Source organism: Sciurus carolinensis, chromosome 2 (genome assembly GCF_902686445.1).
Source record: "Sciurus carolinensis chromosome 2, mSciCar1.2, whole genome shotgun sequence".
NCBI classification, from domain to species: Eukaryota; Metazoa; Chordata; class Mammalia; order Rodentia; family Sciuridae; genus Sciurus; species Sciurus carolinensis.
In genome coordinates this window covers 115,011,796-115,025,805 of record NC_062214.1, presented here as the reverse complement: position 1 = coordinate 115,025,805, position 14,010 = coordinate 115,011,796, and the positions used below count along the sequence as shown (strand labels likewise).

At 40.1% G+C, this 14,010-nt stretch overlaps 1 protein-coding gene across 9 annotated transcripts in view; it reads right to left on the bottom strand.

Moving 5' to 3' along the window:
* Meis2 (Meis homeobox 2) overlaps nucleotides 1-14,010 on the bottom strand; it is a 200,154-nt gene that overhangs the window by 132,941 nt on the left and 53,203 nt on the right. For all 9 annotated transcript variants that reach the window (XM_047540300.1, XM_047540302.1, XM_047540295.1 and 6 more), the window contains one exon: nucleotides 7,288-7,433. In XM_047540300.1, coding sequence (XP_047396256.1) covers nucleotides 7,288-7,433 — 146 coding nt within the window. The remainder of the gene's footprint in view (nucleotides 1-7,287; nucleotides 7,434-14,010) is intronic.

Below are 14,010 nucleotides of genomic sequence, written 5' to 3'. Positions count from 1 at the left end.
CGCAGAAGCTTCCAATGTTCCCCTTGCTACAGAGTCAAATGCTGCAATTTTCTTGCTTCTAGAAGAGTTTCTAGGATTCAACACAACATTACATTTTTTGGCCTGTCTCTTTAATTTGAGAAATTGTAAAAGCGACGACAGATGGTACACAGAATTGACTTATGTCCTCTATTCTTACTGAAGAAGGGAGTGCATAGAAACTTTGATAAAGGCAGAAGCTACAGTATGCAGGTCGCTATTAGAATTATCTAGAGACTCTGGGGACAGCTAGCACAGAACATGCAGGCTTTCTTTCTCAGACATTCTTTAAAACCAAACAACACTATTGTAGGTTGCCACTGGTGATCACAACCCCGACTTTCAGTACTCTCCTGTCCCAATAAGCACATGATGGATGTGCCATTAGCTCTGAACCTCAGCAACCTCAGAAATTACTCCTCTTCCCACCCCAATCTCCTGCCCCCACCCCTCAAAATCATTATGAAATAGGAAGAACACTCAAGCTTACAGTTAATTGGAAACATTGCAAGAGAAGAGGAATGCTTAGGACAGCATGTCCACGGGAAAATAAATCACCCAGTATTGTTATTTAATGCATTGTGACATCATTTCCTGAAATTAAACAGGGATGACACCAATTCAAGCGATCTCCAGTATAAGGTTCCATTCAAATAACTCACAGATGTTTTCTTCTGGCAAGCAGGAAAACAATGCGAGGGCTCAGGCAAGGGGCAGCCTCACTCTGCTGCGTGTGAGCAGGAAGCTCCCGCTCGGCTGGTGTTTTTCAGCTGTGTTCTGCGTGTGCATTTTCACATAAGGATTCCTCAGCCCATGAGCCCCACTTGTATTCTGTGCACAATTGCATCTCTGAATATGAGAAAGGTTGTTTCTTCTCTCACTGCCTACATAAGGCCAGCATTTCAAATTTGGTATTAATTTGGCCCACAGCTATTAGTTTTAAGTAGCCCAATCTCTGATTCAGGAAGGCACTAGTTTTCTAGAAGAAGTAACTAGTATCCATGAAATACTGATTAAGTTAACTGGTTATTTAAGGTCCTTAAAAATATGTCTAGTGATAAAAATAGTCACAGTGTTCTCATAGATATGCTTTTGGAAATGGACAAGTGCACCCATTGGGGTAGGGATAAACAAGGTGGGCAGTACTATGCACTTAACCTCAGTATTGTCTGTGAGACACCAGAGGCCTCTAGCAGTTGGAATCTCAAGCATAAAATCAAAATTCCAAAATACTTGAACCTGTGCAGCACGTTGAAATATACCAACTGACTGTGTCTTTGGAGCCACACAGCAACCCCACCAGGCAAATGTAGCAGATATTTACTAGTTTCATTTTGAAGGTAAGAAACAGATTCAGAAAAGCTGAATTACTTACTCAAGATCAGAGAGCACAAACCCAGGTCTAATTTCACAATCAGTGCCCCCTCTTTCTGAAATTCACACCACAGTGTCTCTCAGAAAGCCTAGATTTGAACACTCTGAGGAGGTAGGCAAGTCTAGATTTCACCAAATGGTGAAAGGCGCATTCTCTACCAAATCTAGGCCCCCAAGGCATTCTGAATTACTCCATCATCAGTTCCTTCTCCACCTCCCATTCCATCCCAGAATGCTCATCAGGACACTGGTTTCTGCTTGATACCAGAACTCCTGAATGCTCTCACCTAGCATCCACAAGCTTCCAGAAAATGTTGACACAGCTTTTAGAAAGTGAGGTTTCAACCATGTTCCCTCCTATTGTGGGTGTTGGGGATTTATTTGTCTCCCTATCTCATACAGTGCCAGAAAAGGATGTAGTAACTTCCAATGCTCAAGTCCATGGAACAATACTTCTTGCTAGCTCTATGACCAGATTAAACCAAGAATTATAGTTACTTTATATTAAACATATGAGTATCTCATCTAACCCCATAATAACCCTATTAGGTGGGTCTAGAATTATCCCCATTGTATAGATATGGAAAATAAGGCTCAGAGAGGGTAATGTCTTAAAATCAAATATTTTACTGTGTTGCGCATTCCACACCCTGTGCTCTTAACCTGGACACTCTACTCCCTCATTTAAGAAAGGAAACCATCAGGATATGTTCAAGATGAGGAGAAATAGTTAAAAAGCAAAAATAAGTCTATCTCTCTCATTCTTTCCTTTTCTCCCTCTGTGCACACATGTGTGTGCATACGCATTTACACATACAGTGCAATAACAAATTGGAGATAACTAATTTTGTTGTAACAGGATCTTGATGAACTTACTGACAAAGAGAAACATGTTTCTCTAATGTAAGACACAACTGTATTTACTCATAACTTGAGTACACTGTCTCAATAGGATGATATATTAAAACATATTTTTATTACCAACCCAGACCTTTACCAAAACCCATAAGACACATTCAAATAGGCAAGGAGTGAAATAAGTGAAATCAAGTGGCAGGCTTCATTCCTCTCTCTACACCCACAGATATGGAAAAGGATAAAACATTTTGCCGCAGACAAAGAGCACGGTCTATAACCTGCAATTTCAAGAAGGCCGCATGATATTATGCCACCTTTAAGTAAAACTTCCTTCTGATTCAGTACGCATATCTTGACAGAAGTCCCACATCTCCGGAGTACAAGCTTTATCCCTGTGTTTTCAAATAAGACTTTTAGTTGGAAACTGTAGGAGCCAGTGGGGTCTTTGTGTGTGAGCACTTCCTGTTTTTCTTCCACAATAGAGTATGCTCTCTGCAACACAACTAGTGCGGGGCTCTCAGAGGTGGTAAGTGGGAGTGTCTGAGAGCCCAAGTGGGATCACTGAGCGTTCTCGATGGGGAGGAGTTTTCCATGCTTATAAATGAACTGTCATCCTGGGTAGTATTTCTTGTTGTTTCTTTCTTTGACTATCTTTGAAGTAAATAAAAAAAGTTGTAATAGCAGGCTTACTTTTATGATATCATGATCTCCACGTGTTAGTAAAAGGAATATACTTTCCTAGAATTTCCTTCTTTTTTTTTTTTTTTTTTTTTTTTTTGCCCTTGGGTACTTTTCAGCAAACTCATACATTTCTCGCAGATTCTTTCTCCACTCTTCTCTAGATTTCTTAGCCAGAGAAGCCAGGCAGAGCTGTTGACCAATGGAAGTGGGTAATGGTATGTACGATGTCTTTGCTAACTGAATTTCTAAAAAAAAAAAATACATGGATTTATTTCCTTAAAATTATTGTAAATTTTATAAAGGAGTTTTATTTTTTAAAGATATTCTGGAAATAGGTGGTTAGAAACTATCAAGTAGTTATGGAAACTCAAATTAAGCCAATTCAGGGTTTGATTCTGAACATGGAAACTCTTTGATTCATCATACAGCCTGTTTTAAAATTCCACTTTGAATTTAAATATTTTCTTCAATGTAATCAGTTATCAACAGGTTTGTTACCCTTTTCTCCCTAAAGTTGGTAGTACACAGGAATTTCAGAGATTGTTTTAACTGTTACAGTTGTAGTGGAATTTGTTCTTCCAAGAAAAAAACGAAGGTTAATGATTTTTGTCATATTGAGACTAAGACTTAACAATTGCTACAGTTGGCCTTTGTTGAGGTGGGTTTTTTTCCCCCTCTGGGCCTTTTGAGGTATTCAGAATAGGTGACAATAGCTTGCAGTTGAGAACATATGTAGAGAGACCCCTGTGGCTTATTGGAAAAAGTTGCTCCATGCTGGTTGGGTGTTTGGAAAAAAAAAAAAAAAAAATACAACCAGAGTTCTTTTATGTTCTGCTAGTTAATGAATGCATGAGTGTCAAAATGGGCCAATGGCCCATTCAGGGGGCAAAGCCTTAGCAGCCCCCTTCTTTAAGAACACATCCTGAGATGCAAAATACATTTGCTTAACAAATTAAAATAATGAGATAATTCAATTAGCTTCTTTTTTAAAAAAGAAAGAAAAAAGGGTACATCGGGGATTATTGTAATACAAGAACAGGTCATACTGCACAAAAGGGAACAACCAGTTTGAAATAATGTTAAAGAGACTAATAATGGAGGAATGCACATTGAATCATGCACTTGTAAAGAAATTTACATGAAATAATAATTTAGACTACATCTATTTTCAGTGAGCTCTAGCCAACATTTCACTTTGAAAGTTGAAATTAATTAAATGACAGAAAAATATACAGGGGCATCTCTATTTCCAAGGACTTCCTCATGCCTGTTAGTGCATGTAAGAAAAGAAGTCTAAATTAACATGTTGCTAGTTAGGGCTCTCTATTCTTGGTTTCTGAGCTCAGAATTACAGCTGAGTAAATCTTTCGGCTCATTAAGATTGGAAAGTAAAAGTTTTACAGGACCATCCTCATCAAAGTTACTGAACCTCTTCTCTGCAGTGGGAGTGAAGTGTGAATGAAGAGGGAAAACATTTTCAAAGAGAAAGCTGGGGAGAATTTCCTTAAGATACCGGGAGATGATGCAGAAAAGATAAGGAGGATGGGAGACAAGGCTAGTGGGAGAAAGTAATGAAAGGGCCAAGCTGTGAAAGAAGGTCGTGGGGAAGAGAAAACAAAGCACTTGGTGAACAGTAAAAAGGAGGAAAGGAGAGGAAAGGGTGGCAGAGGTTGGGGCATAGCCTGGCTCTGACTAGTGTCCCTTGAGCAGCACCAGAAAGTAGGAGCATAGGAAAGGAGTCTACAGATGCTGCAACGTGTCCCTGTGTCCCTCTTCATTGGAAAATGAGGAAGAGGAAGGTCCAGAGAACTCAATGGACTTAATGGAGTTTCAGCCTATAACTGAACTTGAAATGCAGGTTTCCTGATTCCTGGGCTCTGGTTATTTGAGTCTGGTCCACCACCACCCCCACCCCCACCACAAGGACAGGCATTCATTAAACACTTTAGTTGGACAGAGAATTCTGCACAAAGCCTTGTACACATTTAACTAGATGAAAGCTCTACCGGAGTGAGGATAACTTCTTACAATTGGTTCACAGCACAGTAGAACCAAATGCCCTGGAATCTTTGTTCAACCACAATTCTCAGCCAGTGGCCACCGTGCATGGTGGCACATTCCCTGACAGGGTGATGGGAGATAAGACTTCCTTAGGACAAGGCCAGAAAACCACTGAGGCTCCTGACACTTCCATGTGAGAATCGACTCATAGAAGATGAACAGAAAATCTTCTCTATTCAGAAAGTCTGCGGGAACGGGAAGTTTTAAAATCAAGTAAAGAAAACAGCACTTGGCTTCTCCATATTTCCCTCCTTTGACTCTGAGTGTTTGGATGGCAGGGTTGTGAGATTTCTATGTAACTGCTAAAGATGATGATGAGTTTAGCAAAGTCATCATAACATGGTGAAAAAATACATGAGTTGGTGATTCAGAAAGCTTGGGTCCTGGACTCAGCTTGACCTTTAGCTGGTCACTTCCCTTTCTGGGTCTCAGGTTCCTCATTTGTAAACAGAGCAGCCAAATCCTCTAGGTTCTGCTATTCTGTGACACTGGTTTGGATGACAGAGGGGTTGAGAACACATGCAGGTGTTTGCTTGGAAAAGCAAGTGTCCAAGTCTTTATTTTCAACCAGGAAAGGCGGAGCATGACCGAAGATGGGGAGGAAACCAGTCAGGTGAGTTGATCAGGAGAAAGTAGCCCGTCTGCCATAGGCGGTTACCCTGTCTGTCTTGGTTGCAACTCTAACCAAACAAACCTCGGGTTAAAAATGAGAAAATCCTCCCCTCACACTCACTCGACTTCCAAATTAAAAACATTTTACAGGTTAGTAAATCTCCAGCTGAGGTGATGTAGCAAAGAACAGCTGTGAAGTAATTTTGATAATGATGAGAATAATAACCACATGGCAAGGTTCAGGGCTTTGCTGTTGCAGCTTCAGTGCTCCTGAATAGATAAAAGTGATTAAATACTCCTGATTATCCCTGACCAATATGTAATGGATTTACAGCCCTTTCAATTAGTCAGTATTTGCTTAGGACTCATTATTTTGTCTTTGGTTAAGTAATCAGCCCAGAGACCGCATGTTCTGTCTAATTCCTCTGAGCCGAGTCGTGCAGGGCCCTGACCTTTGAAATGGCCATAGCTGCAAGGCAAGAATAACCACTACCACGGCAGCCTCGTTGGTTCTCCCAGCTAATCCTGACACCACGGGCCAGATCGATACACCTTAGTTTGCTACTAATGTCCTTACATCAAAATGGCCGATTTAGGAATGTGAATCTATCACTTTTCCCTCCCTACCACCACACCACCCCTTGCCCTCTGCAGCTCTGTGAGAAGAGCAGATCAGCAGCCACCATCATAAATAAAAGTGGAACCTTGTCCTGGACCCATGACACTGTAACTAATGTCATTCAGCATGGCGACACACAAGTTGGATAATCAAAGAAGACCTTCAGCTTCCAACGCGCTCCTCTGTTTTTAAGCATTAGCCTAAACAGAATGGTCTGAAAACAATATTATGTCAAGAAGCATCCTCTGAAATTTTTACCATTTTCTCAGAATTTCCAAGTGGACAATAAAATGTAAGCATTCCTAGTTTCTCTGTAAAAGTATATTGTCATTTTTTTGTCACGAGAGTCTTAAGAGTCAACAGTATATACTGACACATAAAACCTATTGCAAACAGGAGAATAAAGATAAATTGTTACTTTAAAAGTGTTGCACATAGTTAATCCTCTCCCAGAAGTGAACAGGGTTAGCTCTTAAGATAATGGACATGAACAGTAAAAAAGAAATCTTTAATTTCCACCTTACAAACAAAGGCATTATAGTGCCTATAACCCTTCAGCATTTGTCATATAAATACACAGCATGTTTGTAAACTACTTCAGCAAGGAAAGCTGCACCTGATACTGTGAGCTTGGACATGCATGTGGCAAGATGCTATTTTTTTTTTTTTTTTTTCTTTTTGCCTCCTGGAGGAGACAGCTTTTGTTAATAATCAGCAATGTTTACAGATTTGTGAGCTCCTTCCAGACATTTCCCTTGATTGTGGTTGCATTATCTGAGGTTTCTCTCATATCTCTCAGTATAAATAACAAATTTACTCCTATATACTGTTTAGGATCCCTGACCACTTTGAGTAAGGTCCACTGGTGGCCTCTTAAAACAAAACCCCCGATACCTATTAGATGGTGCTCTCTGCATGGTAATATTGATAACACCTTAACTGTTCTGTAGGTCATCAGATTTCAAGAAAAACAGGCACTCTTAATTTTTAAACCAATTATATACTTCGCTAGAAGAACTTAGCAAAACGACAAAAACTTTGTTCTCTCTTTCATCTTGACTTACTGTGAGATGCTGGAAGAGCCATGCTCTCATGATATTTGTTGCTACTTTGGGGAAAATGCCTCTTTTCTTCTGGCGTTTTTTGTCCTTGTCTGGATCGTCATCGTCACCCGTACCAGGTGAGGCTACACTGTTGTCTAAACCATCCCCTAGTAGGAAGAAATGAAAACGCATTAGAGAAAACGTAGTAAGAGTGCCAACAACAATGTGCCGCTAATGACGAGCTCAGCTAAGCTTGTTGAAAGAAATCCATTAAGCGGGTATATTCTCTTTCATTAAAGTATAATTGGAGACACAAATATGTAAAAGACAAAATTAAACCAGGCCTCTTCAAATGTTAATTTTGTGTGTCTCACACTCGCCCATATCATTAATTCAATTATAATTGTGTGCTTGACACAGTGCAGTAGCTCTTTGTCAATTATGGAATCCAATGTGGGAAAACCGCCATCAGAAAACCCATTCGGTGGAAATGCATCCCCATGCCCAGAGTGAACACATACTGTAGGGTAATCAAGTTAAATGTTCTGTAGTCTATATATTCTAGGCTGCCTGCATAGGTGACAGTAACTGTGTCACTGTTGATTGCACATAACGCACTGCCTGCTCAGCCCCTCCTAGAACTGTCACCTCCTAAGCATGCACATTCGCACACTCCTCATATGACCCTGCATTAGGCATTTGCATGACATGAAAACTTTAGCTCTCTGCACCACTGATCATTATCATGAGGGGGAAAAAAGATACACATCAAGGTAGGGTGCTCACTTAATCAGAAGTTTCTATCAACATCTTTCTCTTCTGTGCTTTTCTCTGGCATTAATTGTGCATTAGCAAAAATCATTTACTTTTAACAGTCATAGTTATTTTTTCTTGCCCTCCAGCAAAAATGCCTTGAAAGCCTGCCTGGAGGGCATCTAAATTATGTATCTGAAAAACTCTTCTGGCAAGGCATTGCAGGACCCCTACTTTCTTAAAATTCATACGAGCACGTCTTCCTGTTTTTGGGAAGGCATCAATCAAGAGCAGCAATATATGCCATATCCCTACATTAATATTTGAACTAATAACTTTAAAAAAAGGAAAGAAACAAGATCCGACTTGTGGCATAATCAAATGCAAAATAAATGAAGAATACGGGGACAGCACTGGGGCTTTATAGATGGCTGTGTTTTCCTTGCACATCATTAGCCTGGAGCCACACGAAAGAGGAAAACAGAGAAGTGGAGAGTTTATGCTCCCTGCTGGTGTTTAAGAAGCCAGGGTCCTGGAAGGACATCTGGGAATTGCGCTGAGGTGGGGGTTTTTGTAATTTAAGAATAGACATTCATTAGCAGTAAATGCCATAAATCCCATGCTAAGTAAAAACCTTGTCCAAGAAAGCCTAAAACAATAAACTCTGTGCTCAATGTAGCCTGAGCTGGACGCTCTGGAGCTTCCCGAGGAATGCTATAGATCCACCAGCTCATTGCCAGACCTGCTCCCAACTCCCGGACTGTGCTACAACACAGACTTCCTGCCCACTGGGTCACTGGCCTTCTAACTTCTGGGTCTGCTCTGTGGGCTTCCCTGTACCTGTTCTTTTCCTTTCTCGCAGAAAACACCCTCAACCTTCTCTGACCAGAGAAGCAGAAAAACCACAGCAAAGAGCTGGCAGATTAATTTTATTGACATTTCCATTTTCACTGCAATGCGATACCCTCCATCACATGGAAGAGATGACCCTCACTATTTACAGACTGACAGGCCACTTCATTACAACCACCCTGCCCCAAGGCAAAGCAGCTCCCTTCCATCTGCCCAAACACTAGAGCATGACCCCGAAGTTGCTGTTCTCTTTTTCTTTGCCTTCTGTTATGATAAAAAAAAAAAAAAAAGAGGGAGAGAAACAGAGACCCCAAATAGTGAAAGCACAAATCAGTGCACAGGGAAACAAAAGGCATTTGACTTTCCAAATACTGGATATATAGAGTGCAGTCTTCATCTGCTTCCCCTCCTGCACACCCACGTATACCAGGGGGTCGCCTGCACAAGAACACAAACACACACACACACACACAGGCTCACGCAGGGACACGTGCACACGCTTTCCACCATGCCAAGGAACTGCTGCAAGGCAAATTCTCACCCACACTAATGGCTTCTGACTGCTCCTTGGCAACCCTAGCATTTTAACCTGGGTAGATGTGCTCTCCAAAATACAGACACTGGAGCGATCTCATCAGCTGTTCATGTGACACAGATGGAGAGTGGCTATTAGGAGCCAGGCAGTGGGCCTTGGGGATCTGAGGTGCTGTTCTGTAGCCCGAGGCAATTTTGAAAAGCAGTACCCGGAGATGAGGAAAAAAAAAAAAAAAAAACCCACACTGCAAGTGCAAGTTTGAAGTCTGTCTGTCTGTCTGTCTCTCTACTTAACTGTGGATAGAGATATCCCTGTCTCTTCATGTAAAATCTATGTGGGCTATCTGAATGTACATTTCAGATAATGTATGTATGGAATAACTCTTCCTTCAGTGTCTTCCAAATATAAAAACACACTCTGTAAACAATGCCTGTGTGTATATATTTCTTCCTAAGCACATATGGTTTCTGTGTATATGTTTAAGCTGAAATTGTCAGGATTTTGTTAAAATCTCATTTAGCTTTTTTTGATAGATTTTTGAATACACTTATTTTAAAAGGTTAATGGCTTAATTGAAGGAAGTTCAACGAAAAAAGGCATTTGCCTTTTTAACCCAATCAATGACCTTAAAAATGAGAGACACGATTTCCACAGAGCATTTTCTCTTGTTTAAAAGCAAAGAGATCTGATAATGCCTTCAAACTATATGATTCACTATATTTAGCTCAAAAAAAAAAAAAAAAAAAGTAACTAGTTTGAGCATCCTTTGATGGTGACTGACAAATTGGAGAAATGGTAGCATTACATGAATTTTAATGTAAAGCAGTCCATTTTATATAAATGTTATGAAATATTTGAATTTAGATTTCATTTAACAAATAATTTTAAACCAAATATGTTTGGCTTTTTATTCATAATAAAGACTTTTAATATAGTGTTTATTCCTCTATAAAAAAGAGGGATTTTCCTCTTCTAATACAACAAAAAATACCATCGTTTTTTTCCTCCATTGGACTGTAAACCAACTCCAGAATAGAGTACCAACAACAGCATAATGGAAAATTTGAAAGGAAACTATGTTTTGCAGCCTAAATAAAATTCTGCAGATGATGCTAGAGTTAGTAACTATTAAAGAAGATATTGGGGGTTTTGCCCCCAAGGCTGTGTGTGTGTGTGTGTGTGTGTGTGTGTGTGTGTTTGTAGGATGATTGGCAATCCCTTGCACATGTGCCAAACCAGTTCATGTGCTAAAGGTGTGTATACTAGCACAGTTGCATGTGCCAAAGGACATATGTAAGCTGATAGCACATATCTCACCATCTGAAATTAGATTTCAAAATTGTGGACTCCTTGAGGGCAAAAACTATCTCTTGCTTATCTTTTTATCCCAAGAGCACACCCCCATGCCTTTCCAGAGCAGATACACAGTGATGTTGTGTGGAGATGACTGCAACACAGGGCTATCGAAAGCTGGTTCCTCTGCAGTGGTGGGGTTGGTCACTTGGGTGTACACAGGAACAGTGCTTAGAAGACCTAAGTGCCTATAAAAGCCTGTTGGATGAACTAAACTACAGGCCCCATTCTACCAGCACTGCCATCTCTGATGTTGAAAATCTTAAACCAAGAAAGGCAAGGTGTACCAGGTGTGGCAGTGCAGGCCTGTAATCCCAGCTGAGGCAGGAGGATTTCGAGTTCAAAGACAGCCTCAGCAATTTAGTGAGGCTCTAAGCAAATTACCAAGACACTGTCTCAAAATAAAATATAAAAAAGGGCTGGGGATGTGGCTCAGTGGTTAAGCACCCCTGAGTTCAATGCCCATACCAAAAGAAAAAAAAAAAAAAAAAAAAAAAGAAAAGAAAGAAAGACTGGGTGTGCTTCCTTTAAAAGATTGCTAATCCCCTAACCGAGGGAACACTCTGCATTTTGGGAAAGATACTTAAAACAGATGTGTACTAGTGAACATTTGTGTGACTATGAGAAGGAATCCTTTGGACAAATAAATTTGATAGATCAAATTATAAGGGTGAGATTGTTAAAAACACAGGTTCCAAGGACTCACCCAAGACTCACTGAGTCAAAATATCCCAGGGCAGGGACCAAGAACTGGTACTTTTAACAAATTCCTTGTGTGTGCTTCTGCTATCAGCGTGATGCTGGTTCTTTGGAAGCACCCAACAGATGACCTAACTTGAATGGACACAACCTCAGGAACAGTAAGTAGTTAAAATTCTACTTTCCTCCCATGAGCAGGAAATGACTATAATCTGGCCTGGGCCTTGTTCCCTGTAGGAAAGTCATGGCATTCTGACAATCATCAGAACTGCAACCCCATGTACTACATGGCCATCATCTCACAACCCCATCCTAGTCTTCTGGTGGTGAAGGTTAAAGAGAACCAAAGAAGCTGTAGGACACTGGTTTCTCAAAATGAGGACCAACTAAGTTGCTTCAGCACCAGCTAAGAGATTGTGAGAAATGCAAACTATTGGGCCTACCCCAGGTCCACTGAGTCTGAAATGCAAGGTATAGAATCCAATATTTTGAGCATCAATAAGCCCTCCAGGTGGTTGTAATGCCCACATCAGCTGGATGACCCATTGTGGGCAGTAGAGACAATCCCCTTAGTTTGCTACCCCTTGTTGTCTGAAGACCTCAATCTAATCTCTACATCTTTCTCCTATTTAAGACTCCAAAGAATTTTGAGAGCATCTCTAGCTGGATTTACACTCATGCTCTGGATGAAGTTACACATACTTCCCTGACTGAGCAGGGTATTCCTCTGCTAAGTACCTCCAGTATACACCTCTTAAAAGAGCAATGCTGAGAGTCTAGATACAGGAAGCTAAACCTTAGGATACCACTTTCATCCAGGAGAAGACAAAATTCATAAGCAAAACTATGTATCTAGAATATCAAGTAGGATAGGGTACATTACAAGAAGATCAGCAAATGATCCTAATGCAGACATTCCCACCCATAAAATTCTCGGTCATAAAAACTACCCAGGCAAAAGACATCACTTCCTTCCTTTGGCATAGTGTCTTAATCTCTTAGGTCAAAGTCTGTCTGTATCGTAGATATCCATCTCACAGTTTGGAATAAAGAGATGATAAAAGCAGGGGGTGCTATACTGAGTCTCATACCACAGGGAATGAAACTCTCAGTGTCCCTCAGAAACACAACACAACAATCCCGATGGTCCTAGTCCAACTTCTACTTACCCATCCCTAAAAAACAAACATTTGCAATGAGACAACTGAGGCTAGAAGGTCAGTCTTTGCCCAAGATTCCATAGCTACATGTGGTCAAGGATAAAATGGAACCTAGGCAAAGCACTTCAAGTCTAGTCAACTACCACTGGTATTCCCAGAAACATTGCAAATTATTTACTTTTCAAAGCATTAGCTTGTCTGAACCTTCTTATCAATGACAGATCCGCACAAGGCCAATTCTGTAGGGAAAAGTCTAGGTGCAGAGAAGAGATTAGTTTTAGAGCCCAGAGGTTGGGACTGAGCGAGAACTGGTCCAGCTTGGCCTCAGATAATGTACATACCAAAGCCATCCAGGGATTGCAAGGGTTTTAAATATAGTCAGTACAGCAAGAATCTTTGGTACTAGGATTTTTTTTTATTGGTTTATCATGGGCCAAGTAGAGACCTTGATACAGACAGCACCAGTCTAACCCCAGAGCCCAGAGATACTACAAATTTGAAAACCTCCTATCCATACAGTCTGCCTCTCATGAGATTTGATGCTATCACTTGCAGTACTATTAAACACTCTTAGAACTGTGATTAAATAATACATCTCTTTCCCTTAAAGTCACTTTTTTAAAACATAGGATAATGTTTCTATGACATTTGGCATGCTGTTAAATAACCATCTAAAACTAGCATCTCAGTCACATATCTTGGGAGAAATAATTAGGACAAATAAAATTTATTTGGACCTGGCACGGTGCACAGGTCAGTAAACCCTGGAGGCTGAGGCAGGAGGATTGGGAGTTCAAAGCCAGTCTCAGCAATTTAGTGAGGTCCTAAGCAACTTAGCAAGAACCTGTATAAAAATTTTTAGAAAAAAAATAATAATAACAAGGGCTGGGGTTGCTCAGGGGCAAAGCACACCTGAGTTTAATCCCTGGTGCCAAAAAACAAAAATAAAAAAAAAAATTATTTTGGTTAATAGTATTTGTACTTCCTTTGGGTAAGCTGGTGGTGCATTATTTAATCACCACTTCGTATTTGGGACTAAGTTTAATAGTTCAAAACATTCATACAAAATACAGGCTAAATAAATTAAGAATGACCTAGAAGACCAAGGTTTTTCTCCCTTCTCTTTTTTGAGCAATAAAAAACCATTATATTCATTATTACTTTCATTTTATGCAATTTAAATCTACTAATTTCATAAACAGACAGACATCAATACCTTCCAAATAACTCACTTTCAGGAATTAGGTATATTCAAGAACATGTAGACATTATAAATGTTATAAGTGATTATAAACCTACACATACAAATAAAATTGTGGCTTTTTAAAAAACCTCATCAATTTGTATACAAGTGTTGAAATGTGTGTAGATAACTGAATATTTTTACCTATG